The sequence below is a fragment of the Gossypium hirsutum genome, chromosome D05 (assembly GCF_007990345.1).
Source record: "Gossypium hirsutum isolate 1008001.06 chromosome D05, Gossypium_hirsutum_v2.1, whole genome shotgun sequence".
NCBI lineage: Eukaryota > Viridiplantae > Streptophyta > Magnoliopsida > Malvales > Malvaceae > Gossypium > Gossypium hirsutum.
Window position 1 is genome coordinate 5,752,146 of NC_053441.1, and position 19,736 is coordinate 5,771,881.

General features: G+C 34.5%; 3 protein-coding genes across 5 annotated transcripts; 2 read left to right on the plus strand and 1 right to left on the minus strand.

Annotated features, from left to right (window-relative positions):
- The first annotated feature begins 741 nt into the window (after positions 1-741).
- On the plus strand, positions 742-6,528 carry LOC121216731 (extensin-2). Its single transcript, XM_041092131.1, has 4 exons — positions 742-1,034; positions 1,091-1,417; positions 1,474-1,819; positions 6,373-6,528. Exons 1-4 carry the CDS (start codon positions 742-744, stop codon positions 6,526-6,528), a joined length of 1,122 nt encoding a protein of 373 aa, XP_040948065.1.
- A 1,915-nt stretch (positions 6,529-8,443) lies between these two features.
- LOC121203576 (pentatricopeptide repeat-containing protein At1g71420) lies at positions 8,444-10,931 on the plus strand. 3 transcript variants are annotated; one of them, XM_041093329.1, is made up of 2 exons: positions 8,444-9,149; positions 9,479-10,931. In XM_041093329.1, the coding sequence occupies exons 1-2, from the start codon at positions 9,102-9,104 to the stop codon at positions 10,838-10,840; spliced, it is 1,410 nt and encodes a 469-aa protein (XP_040949263.1). In that variant the 5' UTR covers positions 8,444-9,101; the 3' UTR covers positions 10,841-10,931. The 3 variants fall into 3 exon arrangements, with proteins under 3 accessions (XP_040949263.1, XP_040949261.1, XP_040949262.1); XM_041093328.1 differs by having other exon boundaries at positions 9,011-9,149; positions 9,232-10,931; XM_041093327.1 differs by having other exon boundaries at positions 8,465-10,931.
- A 422-nt stretch (positions 10,932-11,353) lies between these two features.
- LOC121217621 (aldehyde dehydrogenase family 3 member F1) lies at positions 11,354-16,148 on the minus strand. Its single transcript, XM_041093330.1, has 10 exons — positions 15,872-16,148; positions 15,702-15,770; positions 13,776-13,872; positions 13,426-13,632; positions 13,029-13,153; positions 12,807-12,911; positions 12,535-12,707; positions 12,286-12,376; positions 12,047-12,196; positions 11,354-11,963 (listed from the first exon to the last, which is right to left on the minus strand). The coding sequence occupies exons 1-10, from the start codon at positions 16,061-16,063 to the stop codon at positions 11,703-11,705; spliced, it is 1,470 nt and encodes a 489-aa protein (XP_040949264.1). The 5' UTR covers positions 16,064-16,148; the 3' UTR covers positions 11,354-11,702.
- Between the last annotated feature and the right edge of the window lie 3,588 nt (positions 16,149-19,736).

Below are 19,736 nucleotides of genomic sequence, written 5' to 3' on the forward strand. Positions count from 1 at the left end.
ATGGTTACCAATGTTTCTTTGCATCAAACGCATTTTCTCCATCAAAACTTTCAACCACCAAACCCAACTGGTTGATTGCATAAAAACTTTGATCATACGGAGTTTGAATTTTAGAGTAAAATAACATATCCAAAAATAACTTAAATAGAAAACAAAACAGAAATTCAATCCCCTCTAGCCTCTAAATGAATTATAAGATGAGAAATTTGCCATTAATTACACCTTAAATAAAATAAGGGGAAAGAATAAAAGAAGATCCGACAAGTAGCTTAGACTAATTCGTTGGTTAAAAGCATACAATACCTAAATCCTTCATCTTTGAAGCATTAAAAGCGAGCAGGTAAGATATGAAAGGGTCAAATAAATAAATTTTAGTTCTACTAATGATTTATATTTACCGGCGACAGCCTGCATGTTGAGTTTAAACCATATTATTATACATGTACTGCAAAGTCATCATGTTGAGACCTCTTCTTTCAGCTTGAACGCGTTGGAGTTTTATTAATGACAATAACCCATTTTTATATTTACATACTTCCAGGGAAACAGCCAATCGTGATGGCAATTTGGAGTTTTATTATATTAAGGTCAGATGTTAGTGTATTGGAAAAACATTTATATCCAGCTTGCTATCTTGCCTATATTAAATTCATCAATGAGTATATAAGGGGGCTTTCTCTTCTCCATGGATATATGCCTTTTAACAGTTGATTGAGTAATTAGCTTCCTATTGCCAGGGAAATGGGGACTTCAGCACACCCACCGCCCCACTGGCCTCCACTCCTCTTTGCTTTCACATTTTGCCTTGTAGCAACAATTGCGGTTGCTTATCAACCTTACGAATATTCCTCTCCACCAAAGCACCCTGCCTACAAACATTATTCTCCTTACTATTACAATTCACCACCTCCTTACTACTACAAGTCTCCACCTCCACCATCTCCCTCACCACCTCCTCCTTACTATTACAAATCACCACCACCCCCTTCACCTAGTCCCCCACCACCATACTACTACAAGTCACCACCTCCACCGTCTCCCTCACCACCTCCTCCTTACTATTACAAATCACCACCACCCCTTCACCTAGTCCCCCACCACCATACTACTACAACTCACCACCTCCACCATCTCCTTCACCACCTCCTCCTTACTATTACAAGTCTCCACCCCCACCCTCACCTAGTCCCCCACCACCATACTACTACAAGTCACCACCTCCACCGTCTCCCTCACCACCTCCTCCTTACTATTACAAATCACCACCACCACCTTCACCTAGTCCCCCACCACCATACTACTACAAGTCACCACCTCCACCGTCTCCCTCACCACCTCCTCCTTACTATTACAAATCACCACCACCCCCTTCACCTAGTTCCCCACCACCATACTACTACAAGTCACCACCTCCACCGTCTCCCTCACCACCTCCTCCTTACTATTACAAATCACCACCACCCCTTCACCTAGTCCCCCACCACCATACTACTACAACTCACCACCTCCACCATCTCCCTCACCACCTCCTCCTTACTACTACAAATCACCATCACCACCTTCACCTAGTCCTCCACCACCATACTACTACAAGTCACCACCTCCACCATCTCCCTCACCACCTCCTCCTTACTACTACAAATCACCACCCCCACCTTCACCTAGTCCTCCACCACCCTACTACTACAAGTCTCCACCTTCACCATCTCCTAGTCCCCCACCACCATACTACTACAAATCACCACCCCCACCATCTCCTAGCCCTCCACCACCATATTACAACAGGTCCCCACCTCCACCATCTCCTAGTCCACCATCTGTTGAATATTGGCAATATCCCACATTAGGAAAAGATAGAAATGGAGGGGGTTTGGTTTGTTATATATAGAACCCCTCCCCCTTTGGTTGTATCATCCCAAAATCTTCTCCTTTGTAATATTTCTAGAGGAAATATTAATTTGGTAGTGTCCGAGGACGTAAGCTAAATTGGCCGAACCTCGTTAAAACTCTGGTATTTTATTTCTTATTTGTTTGCTTTTATTTAATAGCTTTATGTTGGTTATATTTATTTAGTTATTATTGCTATAAATATCTAAGTGAGTTCTGTCTAGTTGTTGGGTTTTAAGCGGGACCATTGTGACCCCTCCAATTTAACTGGGAATTTTCTTAGTATAATTGTTGGCATAATAATTATCTAAATATTTCTGATAATATTGTTATTAATATTATCGTCGCTTCCGCAACAATTGGTATCCGAGCCAAGGTTTTGTAGTATGCTCTGTGTTTGCAGCTTAGTCTGATCTTACACATCAGAAACATTTCCGAAAGCTTGTGGGTATTCCGCATTTGGTGGCTATTAAATAGAAGCTATGGCAAAAATGACAGAAGAAAAACCATCCATATCAACAACTTCCACCTCGTACATCTTGTCGAGGGTTGGAACTGCAAATACGAGATTTGTAGTGGAAATTTTTGATGGAACAGGTCATTTTGGCATGTGGCAAAGTGAGCTTCTAGATGCCCTCTTTCAACAGGGTCTAGATATTGCCATTGAGGAAGAAAAACCAGAAGGGGTTGATGATAAAGAATGGAAGACCATCAACCGATTGGCATGTGGTACAATTCGATCATGTCTTTCCAGAGAGCAGAAGTATACAGTTAGTAAAGAGACTTCTGCAAGTAAATTGTGGAAAGCATTGGAGGAGAAATTCTTGAAGAAGAACAGTCAAAATAAGTTGCATATGAAGAAAAGACTGTTTCGTTTCAATTATGTTCCTGGTACCACGATGAACGAGCACATTACCAATTTTAATCAGCTGGTGGCTGATTTGTTGAATTTGGATGTGACTTTTGAAGACGAAGACTTGGCGTTAATGTTGTTGGGATCGCTTCCTGAGGAGTTTGAGTACCTTGAAACTACTCTACTTCATGGAAAATCGGAAGTAACTTTCAATGAAGTAACTGCTGCATTGTATAGCTATGAACTACGCCGAAAGGATAAGTTGAAAGGTTCAGGTGAAGCAGCAGTGGAAGCATTGGTAACAAGAGGTCGTCAGCAAAGTCAGTCTAAGGGGAAGAGTAGAAAGTCCAAAGGTCGAGCTGTTGCCAAAGATGAATGTTCCTTTTGCAAAGAAAAAGGACATTGGAAGAAAGATTGTCCAAAATTGAAGAAAAAAGGGAAGACTCCGCAAGATGCAAATGTTGCAGAATGCAATAGTGAAGCAGAGTCAGACTTTTCTCTTAGTATGACATCTTCAACATCACATGCAGATGAGTGGATCATGGATTCTGGTTGTTCCTATCATATGTGTCCCATTTGGGAATGGTTTTTTGAATTTCAAAAACTAGATGGAGGGGTTGTTTACATGGGTAATGATAACACATGTAAAATAGCCGGGATAGGTTCAATTAAACTGAGGAGTCATGATGGATCTACTAGAATTTTGCGGGATGTACGATATGTCCCAAAGTTGAAGAAGAATCTCATCTCTTTGGGGTCGTTAGAATCTAAAGGCCTAGTTGTGACAATACGAGATGGAGTTCTTAAAGCAACTTCAGGAGCATTGGTGATGTTGAAAGGCATAAGAAAGAACAATCTGTATTACTACCAAGGTAGTACAGTGGTCGGGACAACAGCAGCAGCAATTACGAGTACCAAGAAGGACGCTGAGGCAACACAGCTGTGGCATATGCGTTTGGGCCATGCTGGTGAAAAATCCTTGCAAACTCTAGCCAAGCAAGGATTATTGAAAGGTACAAAGACTTGCAAACTTGAATTTTGCGAGCATTGTGTTCTGGGAAAACAACGAAGGGTGAAATTTGGCACTGGGATTCACAATACTAAAGGTATTCTGGATTATGTGCATTCTGATGTATGGGGACCGTCCAAGACTCCATCACTTGGAGGAAGACGTTATTTTGTCACCTTTATTGATGATTTTTCCAGACGAGTTTGGGTGTTTCCTATGAAGAACAAAGATGAGGTGCTTGAAGTTTTCCTTAAGTGGAAAACTAAAGTTGAAAATCAGACAGGAAGGAAGATTAAGGTTCTCCGATCAGACAACGGTGGAGAATATAAAAGCGATCCTTTCCTGAAGATATGCCAAGATTGTGGCATAGTAAGGCACTTCACCGTAGGTGGAACACCGCAACAGAATGGGGTGGCAGAGCGTATGAATCGAACGCTTGTGGAGAAAGTTCGATGTATGTTATCTAATGCTGGATTAGATAGAAAGTTTTGGACTGAGGCTGTGACGTACGCTCAACATCTCATCAATCATTTGCCATCATCTGCTATAAATGGCAAGACTCCTTTGGAGAAATGGTATGGAAAACCTGCTACTGATTATGACACCTTGCGCATTTTTGGTTCTATTGCATATTATCATGTGAAAGAATCAAAGTTAGATCCAAGAGCAAAGAAGGCTCTATTCATGGGCTTCAATGCTGGTGTTAAGGGATATCGTTTGTGGTGTCTAGAGGCAAAGAAGACGATAATCAGTAGGGATGTTACCTTTCATGAATCTGCCATGTTGAATAAGGTAAATCCAGAAGGAGTGAGTAGTACTTCGCAGCAGGTGGAGTGTACTCCGCAGCAGGTGGAGTTTGAGCAGAGTGTGGTAATTCCAGCAAAAGGTACCACTAGTGATTCTTCATTGGCAGATGCAGAGTCAGATGAGGAAGAGGTTTCTACCCAAGAACCTCAACAGCAATCAGAGCCAATTGCAGTCAGAAGGCAGAGACGAGAAATTCAGAAACCTGCTCGTTTCACTGACATGGTAGCTTATGCACTTCCAGTTGTTGATAATATTCCATCCACTTACACCGAAGCCATTCAGAGTTTAGAGAATAATAGATGGTTAGGTGCAATGGAAGAGGAAATGCAATCTCTAGAGAAAACAAGATGTGGAAGCTGGCACAACTACCAAAAGGGAAGAAGGCGATTGGTTGCAAAATTGAAGACACTATTGAAGTTTGTGTTATGAGAAGATGTTCGAAGATGTGGAATATCGCCAAGGTGGAGATTTGTTGAATATTGGCAATATCCCACATTAGGAAAAGATAGAAATGGAGGGGGTTTGGTTTGTTATATATAGAACCCCTCCCCCTTTGGTTGTATCATCCCAAAATCTTCTCCTTTGTAATATTTCTAGAGGAAATATTAATTTGGTAGTGTCCGAGGACGTAAGCTAAATTGGCCGAACCTCGTTAAAACTCTGGTATTTTATTTCTTATTTGTTTGCTTTTATTTAATAGCTTTATGTTGGTTATATTTATTTAGTTATTATTGCTCGTTTCACTGACATGGTAGCTTATGCACTTCCAGTTGTTGATAATATTCCATCCACTTACACCGAAGCCATTCAGAGTTTAGAGAATTATAGATGGTTAGGTGCAATGGAAGAGGAAATGCAATCTCTAGAGAAAAACAAGATGTGGAAGCTGGCACAACTACCAAAAGGGAAGAAGGCGATTGGTTGCAAAATTGAAGACACTATTGAAGTTGAAGCTGGCACAACTACCAAAAGGGAAGAAGGCAGAGACGAGAAATTCAGAAACCTGCTCGTTTCACTGACATGGTAGCTTATGCACTTCCAGTTGTTGATAATATTCCATCCACTTACACCGAAGCCATTCAGAGTTTAGAGAATAATAGATGGTTAGGTGCAATGGAAGAGGAAATGCAATCTCTAGAGAAAAACAAGATGTGGAAGCTGGCACAACTACCAAAAGGGAAGAAGGCGATTGGTTGCAAAATTGAAGACACTATTGAAGTTTGTGTTATGAGAAGATGTTCGAAGATGTGGAATATCGCCAAGGTGGAGATTTGTTGAATATTGGCAATATCCCACATTAGGAAAAGATAGAAATGGAGGGGGTTTGGTTTGTTATATATAGAACCCCTCCCCCTTTGGTTGTATCATCCCAAAATCTTCTCCTTTGTAATATTTCTAGAGGAAATATTAATTTGGTAGTGTCCGAGGACGTAAGCTAAATTGGCCGAACCTCGTTAAAACTCTGGTATTTTATTTCTTATTTGTTTGCTTTTATTTAATAGCTTTATGTTGGTTATATTTATTTAGTTATTATTGCTATAAATATCTAAGTGAGTTCTGTCTAGTTGTTGGGTTTTAAGCGGGACCATTGTGACCCCTCCAATTTAACTGGGAATTTTCTTAGTATAATTGTTGGCATAATAATTATCTAAATATTTCTGATAATATTGTTATTAATATTATCGTCGCTTCCGCAACACCATCACCGTACTACTACAAGTCACCACCACCCTCTTCACCTAGTCCCCCACCACCATACTACTACAAGTCACCGCCTCCACCATCTCCTAGTCCCCCACCACCATAATATTACAAGTCACCACCACCTCCATACTACTACAAATCTCCTCCTCCACCGTCTCCATCACCCCCTCCTCCTTACTACTACAAATCACCACCACCTCCTTCTCCATCACCCCCGCCACCTTACTATTATAAGTCACCTCCTCCACCACCTCCTTATCACTACTAGTCACCTCTCCTTGAGTGAAATTTCCACCTCATTATTAACCTACATCACCACAGTTTCAAAGGGCCACTAAGCTAAGTTAATATTTAATCTCTTTACACGGGTTGAAGATTTGACAAGGAAGAAGAATAATTGTGGAATTTCTTTGATAAGCTTCTTGACATGTTTTTCAGTATTCTTCATTTATATATGTAAATTGTGTTTGCTTTTTTTTTTTTTTAGCAAAAAGGGTCCAGTACTTGTTAAGATCCTTGATGAGTTATTTAATACTAATGTGCCTTTGTACTATTTCGTACCACTTCATATTTTATTATTATTACTGCCAAAGATTAAACTTCCCCTTTCTTCAAAATTATAAGAGAAATAAATGAAAGTTACTTAAACTATATTATAAGTACTCAAAGCCTTGAGGCACTCAAGGTACTAAGTTATGCCAACACATAATTTTAAAACTTGTACATTTAACTCAGTTAAATAATGACAAAAATATTTATAAAATAAATTATATTTTTTATAAAAAAAAAAGAAAATATACGAGTTTTTATAGTTTTTAAAATATACAATTTATCATTCAACCGAAGTCTCATTTAATAGTTATATTATCTTTTTTTATAAATACATTTATTACGTAATTTTATTTTTCAGCTACATCGTACGTATATCGTAATCTAATTTCAATTAACCAATTTTACCAAAAAAAATCTTTTTAATTTCAATTATAACAATATATAATTTAAACCATTAACACAATGGTACCATACTAATAAAATGTTGAAATTAATGTGAATTTTGGAAACCAGAAAATGATACATATGAGCTTTGGGGTGTGCAAGAAGAGATGCTGGTAGCAAAAAAAACTTTTCATTTTCAGGTGATTCGTTTTTAATCTTATTAAATGTAATTAGACAAATAATGATTGTTATTCTTCTGAGTGCATTTTATAATTACTTAACCTAGAGACTAGGTTAATAAATAGGTTGATGGTTTAGTAAATTTGGCTCCCCTTTCTACATGGGACACTCTGATGTTTTTGCTTCTTTTCTTTCTTTTTTTTCCCCTTCATTTGTAATTAAAAAAAATTTATTCTAATGGATCAATGATATTTTCGCAAAATATTTTAAAATAGTGTAGTTTAATATTTTCTAAAATATATATTTAAATTTACTTGCTTAAAAAGTTTATAGTATCAATGAAGTTTTTCAAAAAAATATTTTATTTTAATATTTTAATCAATATTAAAATTTAAGATACTTGTTAAATTCAACTTGCAGCAAAGTTTTTAGAACTTTACTCCTTTTTTACAAAAATATATATGTTTCTTTAAAAAAATATTGCAGAATTTATATATATTTTTAAAGAAATCTTATGTAAACACTCTTTAGTTACTGGAATATATTTTCTTTCAATAAAGTTATCTTTAAATTCTAACTTAGGCTTTCTCTTAACATTTGTTGGTAGTTAGGAAAGAAAGATTTTCAATTTTAGAGTTTACTAAATTATTAATAAACTTATGTTTTGATCACTTAATTTCAAGAGTTATAAAATAATTATTTAACTATTTGAAAGTTTTCATTTAGTCATTGGGTTATTAAGTTTTTTCTAAAACAGTCCGGATAGTGAGTTTATCGATGAGTAAAAGAATATATCTTAGATCTAAGTTGATTTGACGGTTAGTATCAGTGATAAAAAATTTGCAACATTTAATATTGTTTCAAGAAAAAAAGTTAAACTATAGAACGAGAAATGAAATGAGAGCATTCGATTCGTGCAAATGATCTATAACAGAAAAATTATACGCAGCAATTTTAATAACCTAATATCTTAAATAAAAATTTTTAAATAATTCAGTAATAATTTTATGATTTTTTAAAAATAAATAATTAAAATATATATTTAGTAAAGAACCTTATTTTTAATTAGTTCAAAACTTATAGTGGAAGGGAATGAAATTCATCTGCTCCTCAAAATGCAAGAGGTGAGAGGAAGAAGTAAATTATTTGGGCGGCTAATTTAATTAATTAACATGAGTCATGGAGGGATCTAATCTAAGTGAATCTAGGTTTTTACTCTGGTTTTATTTATGAGGTGCCCAACTACGCGCGCCTGCTTCGTCTCAATCCGAAGCTTCAGCTCATCCAATCTTCTCCCAGCACTTGCAGGCCATGAACCCAACGATCTTCTCAACGAGGTGCGCCTGCTGTCCTCACGCGGACAACTCCACCAAGCTCTCTCACTCTTTTACAATTCATCACCACAACTTCACTCTCTACAAACATATGCCACTCTCTTCCACGAATGCGCCCGCCATGGATACCTTCAACAAGGCCTTCGTTTGCATCATTTCATGCTTGCCCATTTCCCCAGCTGCACCTCTGACCTATTTGTCACTAACCATCTGATCAATATGTACTCTAAATGTGGCTATTTGCAATATGCTCACCAACTGTTCGACGCAATGCCTAAAAGGAATGTCGTTTCTTGGACAGCTCTTGTTTCAGGGTATGCACAATGTGGTCGGGGTGTGGAGAGTTTTCGTCTCTTTTCAGATATGTTAGCTGAGCGTGACTGTCGGCCGAATGACTTTGCATTTACTAGCGTCCTTAGTTCGTGTGATTACTTGTGTGGTAAGCAATTGCATGCACTGGTATTGAAGATGGGATTGGGTGCTTCTGTTTACGTAACAAATTCTCTTATTACTATGTATAGCAAGGGTTATAAGGTAGAGGAGGCTTGGACATTGTTTAAGAGTCTGAGCTGTTGGAGTCAAGTTTCTTGGAATTCAATGATTGCTGGGTTTCAATTAGCAAAGCTTGGGATGCACGCTATTGGCGTTTTTGTCAAAATGCATCACGAGGGCATTGGCTTTAATCGTGCCACACTGCTCAGTGTCTTCTCTTCATTATGTGTAAGCAACGGTATTGATATAAATTTGGGTCTTAAATTTTGTTTTCAGGTATATTGCCTGTGTGTTAAAACTGGGTTCATTTCTGAAGTTGAAGTGGCAACCGCGTTTATGAAAGCTTATTCGGAGCTTGGAGGCGATGTTTCTGAATTTTATCATCTCTTCCTGGAGACAAGTTGTCAAGATATAATTTTTTGGACTAGCATGATAACTGCATTAGCAGAACCTGACCCAGCTAAAGCTTTCTTCCTTTATCGACAATTGCTGCAAGAGGGCTTGACACCAGACTTGTATACTTTTTCCATTGTACTAAAAGCTTGTGCAGGCTTTGTAACTGAGCAGCATGCCTTGGCAATTCATTCACAAGTGATTAAAGCTGGCTTTGAGGATGAAACGGTGCTAAGAAATGCCTTGATCCATGCTTACGCAAGATGTGGCTCCATTGCTTTCTCTAAGAAAGTGTTTGAAGAAATGGGATGTCGTGATTTGGTTTCCTGGAACTCAATGCTTAAGGCCTATGGTTTGCATGGAAAAGCTAAGGAAGCACTGCAACTCTTTCCACAAATGGACCTCAAACCTGATACCGCTACCTTTGTTGCTCTTCTTTCAGCTTGCAGCCATTCTGGGATGGTGGGAGAGGGGCTCAGAATCTTTGACTCCATGTTCAAGGATCACGGTATCATTCCACAGTTAGACCACTACGCTTGCATGGTAGATATTCTTGGACGAGCTGGACGCATCGTCGAGGCGGAGGAGCTTATACGTAGAATGCCTATGGAGCCTGACTCTGTAGTTTGGAGTGCACTACTTGGGTCATGTAGGAAGCATGGTGAAACCCAGTTGGCTAAAACTGCTGTATCCAAACTGAAACAGATGGAGCCTGAAAATTCATTAGGATATGTACAAATGTCAAATATATACTCATCAGGTGGCAGATTCAACGAAGCGGGAACAATTAGAAAAGAAATGGATGGATCAGGAGTTAGAAAAGAGCCCGGACTAAGTTGGATCGAGGTTGGAAATCAGGTGCATGAGTTTGCCTCGGGAGGCAGACATCATCCTCAAAGGGAAGCCATATGCACCAAGCTCCAAGGACTGATTGGACAGTTAAAGGAGATTGGATATGTACCGGAAATAAGATTGGCCTTGCATGATATAGAGGAGGAGCACAAACAAGAGCAATTGTTCCACCATAGTGAGAAGATGGCTTTGGTTTTTGCAGTAATGAATGAAGGGAAGTTGCATGGTGGTGGGAATGTGATAAGAATAATGAAGAACATCCGAATTTGTATTGACTGCCATAACTTCATGAAGTTGGCATCAGGTTTCCTTCAAAAAGAGATCATTGTTAGGGATTCAAATCGTTTCCACCATTTTAAAGATAACATCTGTTCTTGTAATGATTATTGGTGACAAGCTAGCACTACTAAATTAATACACCTGGGCTAGCAAAGAATGAATTACTTCTGTATTTTTTTAATAAAAAAAATCAAAATTTTGCAAATTCTTCTACAGTTTCACCAAGGCAATTTTTTATTTCATTCTGGTCATTGTGTTTTCTGTAGTTTCAATGCTTTTTTTTTCAAACGTGTAAAATTTTAATTTATATTTTTAACAAAAAGTATTCTAATAACAAACACTCAAAAGCAGTACTTTTTTTTTGTTATGTTTCTCCCATTTAATCATCTTTATGATCTACTTCGTGGCCTTAAAGCATGACTCAGAGAAGGATTGTCATATTCATCTTCCTTGCCCCTCAAATGACGGGAATACATGGAAGCTGTTGAGCATTCACTTTGATGATAGCAATGAACCAGCAACGAGTACCAGTGAAGTAGTGCTATGAGTATACATAGATTTATTTTTATGGTTTCTTTTTTCGGGGGAGGGGGGGGGAGAGACAGTAAATTGGAAATACAAATGAGATAAAAGTTAAACGGCAAACTCCCCTTAATTTGCCAATAATTTATTAATTCACTAATCCACGTGTCAAAAAAACAGTGATGAGGCACATAAAGGGCCATAGCAGAGGAATTTTATTCCCTATTTTCCAAATCCTGGTAAATTATGGAGCAGGCATTAACAATATCTTGATCATCTGACACTCCACGGTATACACATTTTATGCTGAAATAACCGCATTTCACATTACACAACGAGAATGGAAGAGAAATGCAGGGGATTGATGGATGGCTACAAATCGTTACCAACATTTTAAGGTTGCTTATAATATAGCCATGCATGGATAAAGAGGTACATGTATATATCTGAAGTACTAGTTGACGTGAAAAGTCTTTCTAGACCTCTTCAACCCCAAAATGACAAGCAGCAATCCAAAATAATCGTAATTGTAAGTATTCTCAAGGAGTTCCAGTTTGTAATTGTTCCATGGAGGGAACCTATACCAAAAATCAGTGAGTAAGCTTCTTCTGGCCACTGCCTTGTAGTGTGTAAATGTGTCAAAGGAGAATTTCCCATGGTATTTTCCTATCCCACTTTCACCAATGCCCCCAAATGGAAGGGTGTCAGCTGCGAACTACATTTCATTCAAGTCACCATTGTTATTATTTAATGCTTGGTTTGATAACTTGAAACTTACTGTAAATGGCTACTAAATACCTGAATGATTGCATCATTAAAAACCACACTTCCAGATGATGTTTCAGATACCAATCTCTCCTTCAACACCTCATTTTTGGTGAAAGCATATAGTGCTAATGGTTTAGGCCTTGAATTGATAAAATCAATACTGTCTTCAATCTTATCCAACTGCCCAGAAAAAAGCCCTGATTTTTCAAGACAAGAAAAAGGGACCGCTCCCTGCAAACGTGTTTTAAGAGTACATCAAAGTTTCTTACCGTGATTATTGGAAGCAATGGACCAAAGATCTCTTCTGTCATCATTGCTGATTCTAGTGGGGGATCCACTAATATTGTTGGCTCAATGAACCTGCATGGATTTCATATTAACACGGTCAGAAGCGAAAGAAACATGGGATTATCCATCATTCATGCTCATGCCCCTAGTGAAAGAACCATGAACTTGTATCTTAAACCAGATATATCAATAATTCAAGCTTTAGAAAAGAGAGTGAGCGAGTGAGTTACAAGCTGCCTTCATCCATTGAACCGCCATAGACAATACAGTCTTTAACCTTTTGATCAGTTAAAAGGTCTTTCAGTCTCAAGAAATGATGTTTGTTAATTATCCTCGAAATACTGTGTGATTCTCTAGGGTTATCTCCATACATTTTCTTGATCATGGCCTTCATCAGTTCCACCTGCAAAGACGGTTAATCTGTATGTTATTACTATTTACCATATAAGAGGTAAAAAGCATAGTATACATGATGAAAAAGAGAGATTCAAGTTGGACATACCACGGTAGATGAAAATGGCTTTTCCACTAATAGATAGTCAATTGATATACATGCTTGACCCGCACAAGATCCATATTTTGCCCCAATGATTCGATTTATAGCCACCTTGATGGAACAATACACATCTTAAATGAGCAAACTTGGAGATATATATATATTGTCAAAAGTTGCAACTATCAAGCAATTAAAAGTCCGAAGTAATTTTAGTAAAAGAAATACAACCTCCTTGTCCCAAGACCAGGAAAGGGAATCAAGAATAGCAGGGCATTTCCCACCCAGCTCTAGAGTAACTGGCGTTAGATTCTTTGCTGCTTCTGACACTATTATCCGTCCCACTTTTGTACTTCCTACCATTAATTTTACACTTTTAATATTCCAAAACAAAATAATAAGCTAAACTAAGGTAGAAGAATAACATTGTTTAATGGAAGTTCATAAACAAGATTCCCAGTTTTAAATTACATTTTCTATTAACATTTTGTTATCAAACTCGTTCCTATTATACCTGCAGTGTAGTGCCCCTTTTCTTTTGCTACCATTAATGTTGTTAACGAAAATTGAAATGGATCCTTAACAAATAATTATCCAAGTGAAGCGACTGATATACATTGATATATACCTGTGAAGAAAATCTTGTCCCATTTGTGTTGAAGCAGTTGTTGACCAACAGCAGGGCCACCCTCAATGACCTTGATAGCTTGAGTATCAAGGTAATTGGGGAGGGTATTAGCAAGAAGAGAAGAACTTGCAGCGGCCAACTCTGATGGTTTTATAACCACAGCATTTCCTGCAGCTATGGCTCCTATCAAAGGCTCCAAGGATAATCCTATTTTACATTACAATTTGGAGATTGTTAGGCTCTTCCAGAGTCCCATAACGAATATATAATATAATAACACAGAAATCTCATTTGGGTTTGAGCTTTTCAATATTCATGTGAAAAAGGAAATTATGAAAAGAAATACTAACCCATGGGAAAGTTCCAAGAAGAGATAACGAGGATAAGGCCAAGAGGCTCAGGAACCAATTCAGCATATGAAAGCAGTGCAATTGAAGGAAGTTTAGCCTGTGATTGCCACAACAGTATAAATTCAAAGTTAAAAAAAAACTACTTGTCAACTTGGTTAGTCATGGAATCAGCATTTAAATAATGTTTCAGAATCCAACTTCTACTTTCTAAATAAAAACAACAACAATTGCATTCTTGCAGACTTGCAGTTGTTGCTATAGTAGGTTCTATTTTATTGTTCATTTACTGTTGACGTACGGCTACTTTCAGTGTGTTGGCACTTGGTGTACGTTTCACCTACAGAGAGCAGTACACTGCTCAGGACAGCTTACACAACATGCAACTATCAAACACTGACACAATTTGACTAATTCCGCATGTTTTTTTTAATAATTAAGTAAAATGTTTTGATAACGTTAATTTTAAATGTGGCAATTAACTTGAAAATATTTAAAGCCATAATAACTTCTCGAAGAGTTAGCTTTTCATTAGACCAAAAACAAGAATATTTTGGCATCATTCCCATGGGTTTTGATTCCATAAGTGAAGCAGTGAAAATATATAATTTTCGTTTGCTGTTTTTTTTTTTAATTTACTCTTTAAATATATATATTTTAAAAATTCTTGTATAAGTTTTAGTAAAATATTTTTTTCTCAAAAAAATTGCCAATTATACTAAGAAAAAGGGAAAACAAAACTAGTAACACTTGTTGCTCTTAAAAGAACTACAGCATAATATAATTAATAATAATAATAATAGTCATGGAGGGAGTGTACCAAATTCTAGTTATTATGAAACCCTCTAAAAATTTGTGTCATCTGCAAATTGAATTATGATAAAAAGAAATTAAGTTTAATTCTTTTAATAATTTTAAAACTCAATATTTACAAAAAAAATGTAATTTTAAAACTAAATATGTACAAAAATTCATTTATGTGTACTTTATAAAATGTTTTTTTTTACTTTAATAAATCAATCATTTTGACTTTTATAAAATCTACAAAAATTTATGGGTAAACAATTAAAATAGTCACTTTTGTTTACCTCAGGTTATATTTTAGTCACTTATGTTTAAAATGTTATATTTTAGTCACTTACGTTAATGTGTTGTAACATTTTAGTTATTGAATCGTTAATTGCCGTTAACTGTGTAACAGCAAGTTGATTTGACACGTTAAATCATCATTTCAAATAAAAATTTTAGGTTTTAATTATACAATTGGTCCCCCATATTTTATCGTTTTGAGCAATTTAATTTTTTTCTTTATTTTTCTTTCTCTTCTGCTTCTTCCTCTGTTTTCCTCTCTTCTCCATCTATTTTAATGTAGTTTTTATATGATTTTCATTTGTTAAAACTAAAGGAGAAGAAGAAAAAGAAAATAAAAAAATAAATTGTTCAAAAAAATAAAAGTATAGGGACTAATTTTAACAAATAGAAAACATAGAAAAACTAAATTAAAAGAGACATAGAAGGAAGGAAAACAAAGGGAGAAGCAGAAGAGAATGGAAAATAAAGAAAAAAAATTAAAATACTCAAAACGAAGAAATATTGAGACCACTTGTATATTTAACTTAAAATTTTTGTTTGAAAAGATGATTTTAACGTGGCTCATCAGCTTACCATTACACCATTAACGGACGAATGACTAAAATGTTACAACACGTTAACGTAAGTGACTAAAACATAATATTTCAAAAATAAATAACTAAAATGCAAAGCAAAAGTGATTATTTTAATAGTTTACCAAAATTTATTTACGTATATTTTGGTACTCATGTAAGAATTAATGTGTCAAATAATTACTTGGGAAAAGAAAAGAGTTTACCTAATGCAAGAAATAATAAAATCATGGGTAAAGTTAATATAATTAAGGATGATGATTACCTCTTTGCTTGCCATCCATGTTTTCAAATCCTTCAATGCAAGATTCAGTGATTTCTTTATAAGTCCTACCTGCAAAACATTGGAATTTTCAACAAGTAAAAGGAGACAAAAATAATACTTCAACATTCTACCTACCCTACATCTAAGAAGAAAAAAGAAATTCGCCATACCTCATCACGAAATGCTTCAACATAATTCTTCCCTAAATCCAGGTTTAAAGCCCTGAAAATTTCCACCTCTTTTTCCTCAACAAAAGATAGCAAGCCTTTGAGCTGAGCCCTCCTCCATGTTACATGTTTGGTGTTTCCCTTCCTATAACACTCCCTCATATCCATAATCTCCTTCCCCAAATCTTTCTCCATGCTTTTTATCTTACGCTGCCTGCATACTTCATTTCTACTGACAACCTATAACTATATATACATGTGTTTGTATGCAGCTGTGGGCGTTGTGGCCTTGCCCATTTGAGTGGGGACTTTCTTAAAAAGCCAGCTGGCGTCTCTCAGTCATTTTAGCCTACTTAATTTTCTCACCCACTCACCATAATGATGTGGGCTTGCATTCGGTATACATTACTTCCCAACTCTCCTTCAACCATTTCAGTTTAAATTTTAATTTTTTTTTAATACAGATTTTTAAATCACAGATTGGACTGAACGTCAGTTCAAATACGGTTTGGTTGAAACTCTAACCATAAAAATCCCAAGCTACATTATTAATATATTTTGATCAAAATATTTTCTTTTTCAGTTTGTAGGTTTTTTAAGAGTGAAGACTTTGGAGTTAATGCTGTTCACTTTCTATTTTCCTTCTCCTTTAAAAGAGGTACAGCCCTTTCAATTTCATTCTTTTAAATGCTGCTGGTATGGGTTGGATTAATTATTTATTTCTTAATTAAATTATAATATAAAAATTTAAAAGTTATAATTTGAAATTTAATTTTTTTTTACTTTTATTTTCTTTCTAACTTACCAAAAAAGAAAGAAAGAAAAACAAAAATGTGACCTTCAGTCCTCTATAAATTTATTACCAGCGACTAGAAACCTTTGATCTTTCTTCTTCTTTTTTTTTAACAATAATAATGCACTTGAGAATTCTATATAAAACAAAACCTAGTCTATGATCAATTCTTTTTCACTCGTTCTCCAACCTACTCTTTTAGCTTTTAGAGGTTCGTTAAATTAGTCTAATTATGTATGATAACAAAGAAATTCTCCTATTTAATCCACTTTGTGTTTTCTTTCTATGGGAAGGACAGTTGTCAAATCACCCTGGTTGCTTCCATGAATTTTTATCAGCTTACAAAAAAAGAGAAGGGCAAAATATAAAATAGGTACCTGAACTTGTCCCCTTCTCCTAAATTGGTATCCGATTTTTTTGTAAACTAAATTTATGCTTTTTTATAACACTGTTAAGTTTAAGACATGTGACAGGATAGGATTGTAACACGTGACATTAATGACATCATGATGATGACATAATTTAAAAAATATATTAAAAATCAAAGAAAAGAACAAGGAAAGAAGGTTGACCAGCGGTGGCCCTCCATCATCAATCATCATTTTCTCCCTCCCTCAACCGAAACTAATCCTCCAATAACCAACCATCTCGGCACCACCATAGTAACACCCTCCATCACCTCACCACTAGGGCACCACCGTCATTGCCCCATTCATCACCTCTACTCGACATTTGAAATTTATGAAGAGTACAGAAACTTATGCTATATTAAAAGAAAATATGTATTTCTATAATTTTAGAACGTTGTTGTGAAGATCATTAAGATAGATTAAATTATTGGAGATGTGGAATCATGTTTGAAGAATTGGGGAGCAAACTGCAATTAGGTTGTTATAAATGAAATATTGAATTAACATTATAAACAGAAGCAACGCTAAATAAATAAAATCATAACAGTGGAGGGACCTATAAAAGTTATGGAAGGACTAATATATATTGAAAAAGACTCTCATTATTGGATTCACCGATCACCATACCCTGTTTATACAAATAAAATATTTTAATTTTTATTTACAACATGCATGACAACCACTCAAATGTCAGTAAATATATATTAAAAAAGTACAGTTACAATGTTTTGCAGCAGAGCAAGAATAGCAGACGATTAGAGGACATTGAGCCTTTGGTGTCCTCAATCGAAACGAAATCGGTTCATTGGACTACGTTGTACGGTCCAATAATAGTACAACGTGTGACAAATAAGTCACCTCAATAATATTACGTAAATATTAAGTAGGATACTTGAAATTTTCAAAAAATCATAAAATTAAAATTAAAATTGTAAAAGCTATATAAAAGCTGTTTCTTTTAATTCCAAAAAGATAAGATATTATTTTTGAATTTCTAAAATTTCTTTATAATTTCTAAAATATGTAAAATTGAAATATATATATATATAATATAATATAAACGTTAATTTTATTTTTTTGGAAAATTTTTATAAATTTTCATGTTATATTTAAAATATAAAAAAGTATAAAATTCAAAAAATAATCTGCATTCTTTACCATTTATATTTTTTTCTAAAAAACAATCATTTTTTGAACTTTCTAAAATTTTATAATTTTATATATTACTTTTATAATTTAAAATTTATTAAAATTACATAAAACTAAAAATAAATATCATAATATTAAAATTCTAATAAAATAAAATAAAAGTATATAGAATTAAAATTTGAAAAATATTTATAATATATAAAAATTATATAATCCCAAAAACAAATTATAAGTATTATTTTGACCTTTCTAAAAGGTTTTATAATTTTAATTTAGTTTAATTTTCCTAAAAAACTATTTTTGAATTATTTTATATTTTGAAATTTCAATTTGGTTTTTACTTCTTAAAAATCATTTCATTTAATAATGATGTCATAGTGTTAAAGTGGTATTTTTGTATTTTTATTAGACACTATTTTGCCACCCAACATTGAGTAAAGCAATTAACCAAAAAGGTGAACGTGTTTCATTAAGCACAATTTTAAATACCAAACTAGAACATAAAATGAAAAAAGAAAAGGAAAGAAGAAGAACTACTTTGGTTTATAAAAATAAAATTGTTTTGCCTAAAAATACAGATTGTACAATAATTTTAAAAGTTAGACATATTTTGGAATTCCAAATTCATAAGTTAGTGTTGATGTGACCTTATCCGGTTTGAAATAACGTGACAATAAGTTGTAAACATCAGACTGATTTAGACATTAGAGATATGATGGGGTAAATTAATTGTCTTTCTTTCTTTCCTTCCAACGAACACGACTGAAACCTAAATCCAAGTGCCTGTTTTTGGCTAACGCTTAACGTAACGTTACTGCGTTGTCATTCCCACAAAATTCAAATACAAGTCATGATAACTAAATTTTTTATTTTAAGAAAGGAACATTGTTATTCATAATACATTCAATGATTTTGTTTTATTCATGTTATTAAATTAGAATTATTTGATAGTTTTTTACGCACATTTAATTACCTAATTAATTAAAGATGCAAAATTAATTATTTTTTATTTTCTTATCTATAAATTTTAACATGAATATAAAGTGTAATTCAATATTTATAGAACTTTGTTTATTAAAAAAATGCTCTAATAACAAAAGTAATATTATAAATTGTTGACTGAGTTTTAGTTCAATTGGTATTAATATTATTGGACAAAGGTTTGAGCATGTTAAATCGTGTTTATCTTTTTATTTAAGAGTTGGTGAGATGAGTTATGCCTAATTGTGGACATTATCTCAGAAAAATAATTATTATCGCTTATTTTTTTAATAAAATTTATAACATTTATTTAAGACGAAGCATTTAAAATAAAAATAAAAACACGAAACTTATTTTTGTTTCGAGCTAATTAGATGCAGACTTTAAATCGAATTCATTGACTAACATATTTAAAAATATTTAATAATTTTAAAAGAAAAACAAGCACACATCTTAAATCAACCCATGTGAAGTGTGATTCAACCTATATAGTTATATCACTTACAATTAATATAAATATTATTATTTTTAACTT

What these genes read in the sequence shown, in the direction of transcription:
- LOC121216731 (XM_041092131.1), top strand. Translation starts at nt 742, where the DNA reads ATGGGGACTTCAGCACACCCACCGCCCCACTGGCCTCCACTCCTCTTT. An exon ending in TACAAGTCACCACCTCCACC is followed by an intron (nt 1,418 to 1,473) that starts GTCTCCCTCACC and finishes CCCTTCACCTAG; the next exon opens with TCCCCCACCACCATACTACT. An exon ending in CATCTCCTAGTCCACCATCT is followed by an intron (nt 1,820 to 6,372) that starts GTTGAATATTGG and finishes TAATATTACAAG; the next exon opens with TCACCACCACCTCCATACTA.
- LOC121203576 (XM_041093327.1), top strand. Translation starts at nt 8,606, where the DNA reads ATGAGGTGCCCAACTACGCGCGCCTGCTTCGTCTCAATCCGAAGCTTC.
- LOC121217621 (XM_041093330.1), bottom strand. Translation starts at nt 16,063, where the DNA reads ATGGAGAAAGATTTGGGGAAGGAGATTATGGATATGAGGGAGTGTTAT. An exon ending in CCTGGTCTTGGGACAAGGAG is followed by an intron (nt 12,912 to 13,028) that starts GTTGTATTTCTT and finishes TGTTCCATCAAG; the next exon opens with GTGGCTATAAATCGAATCAT. An exon ending in TTAATGATGCAATCATTCAG is followed by an intron (nt 11,964 to 12,046) that starts GTATTTAGTAGC and finishes AATGAAATGTAG; the next exon opens with TTCGCAGCTGACACCCTTCC.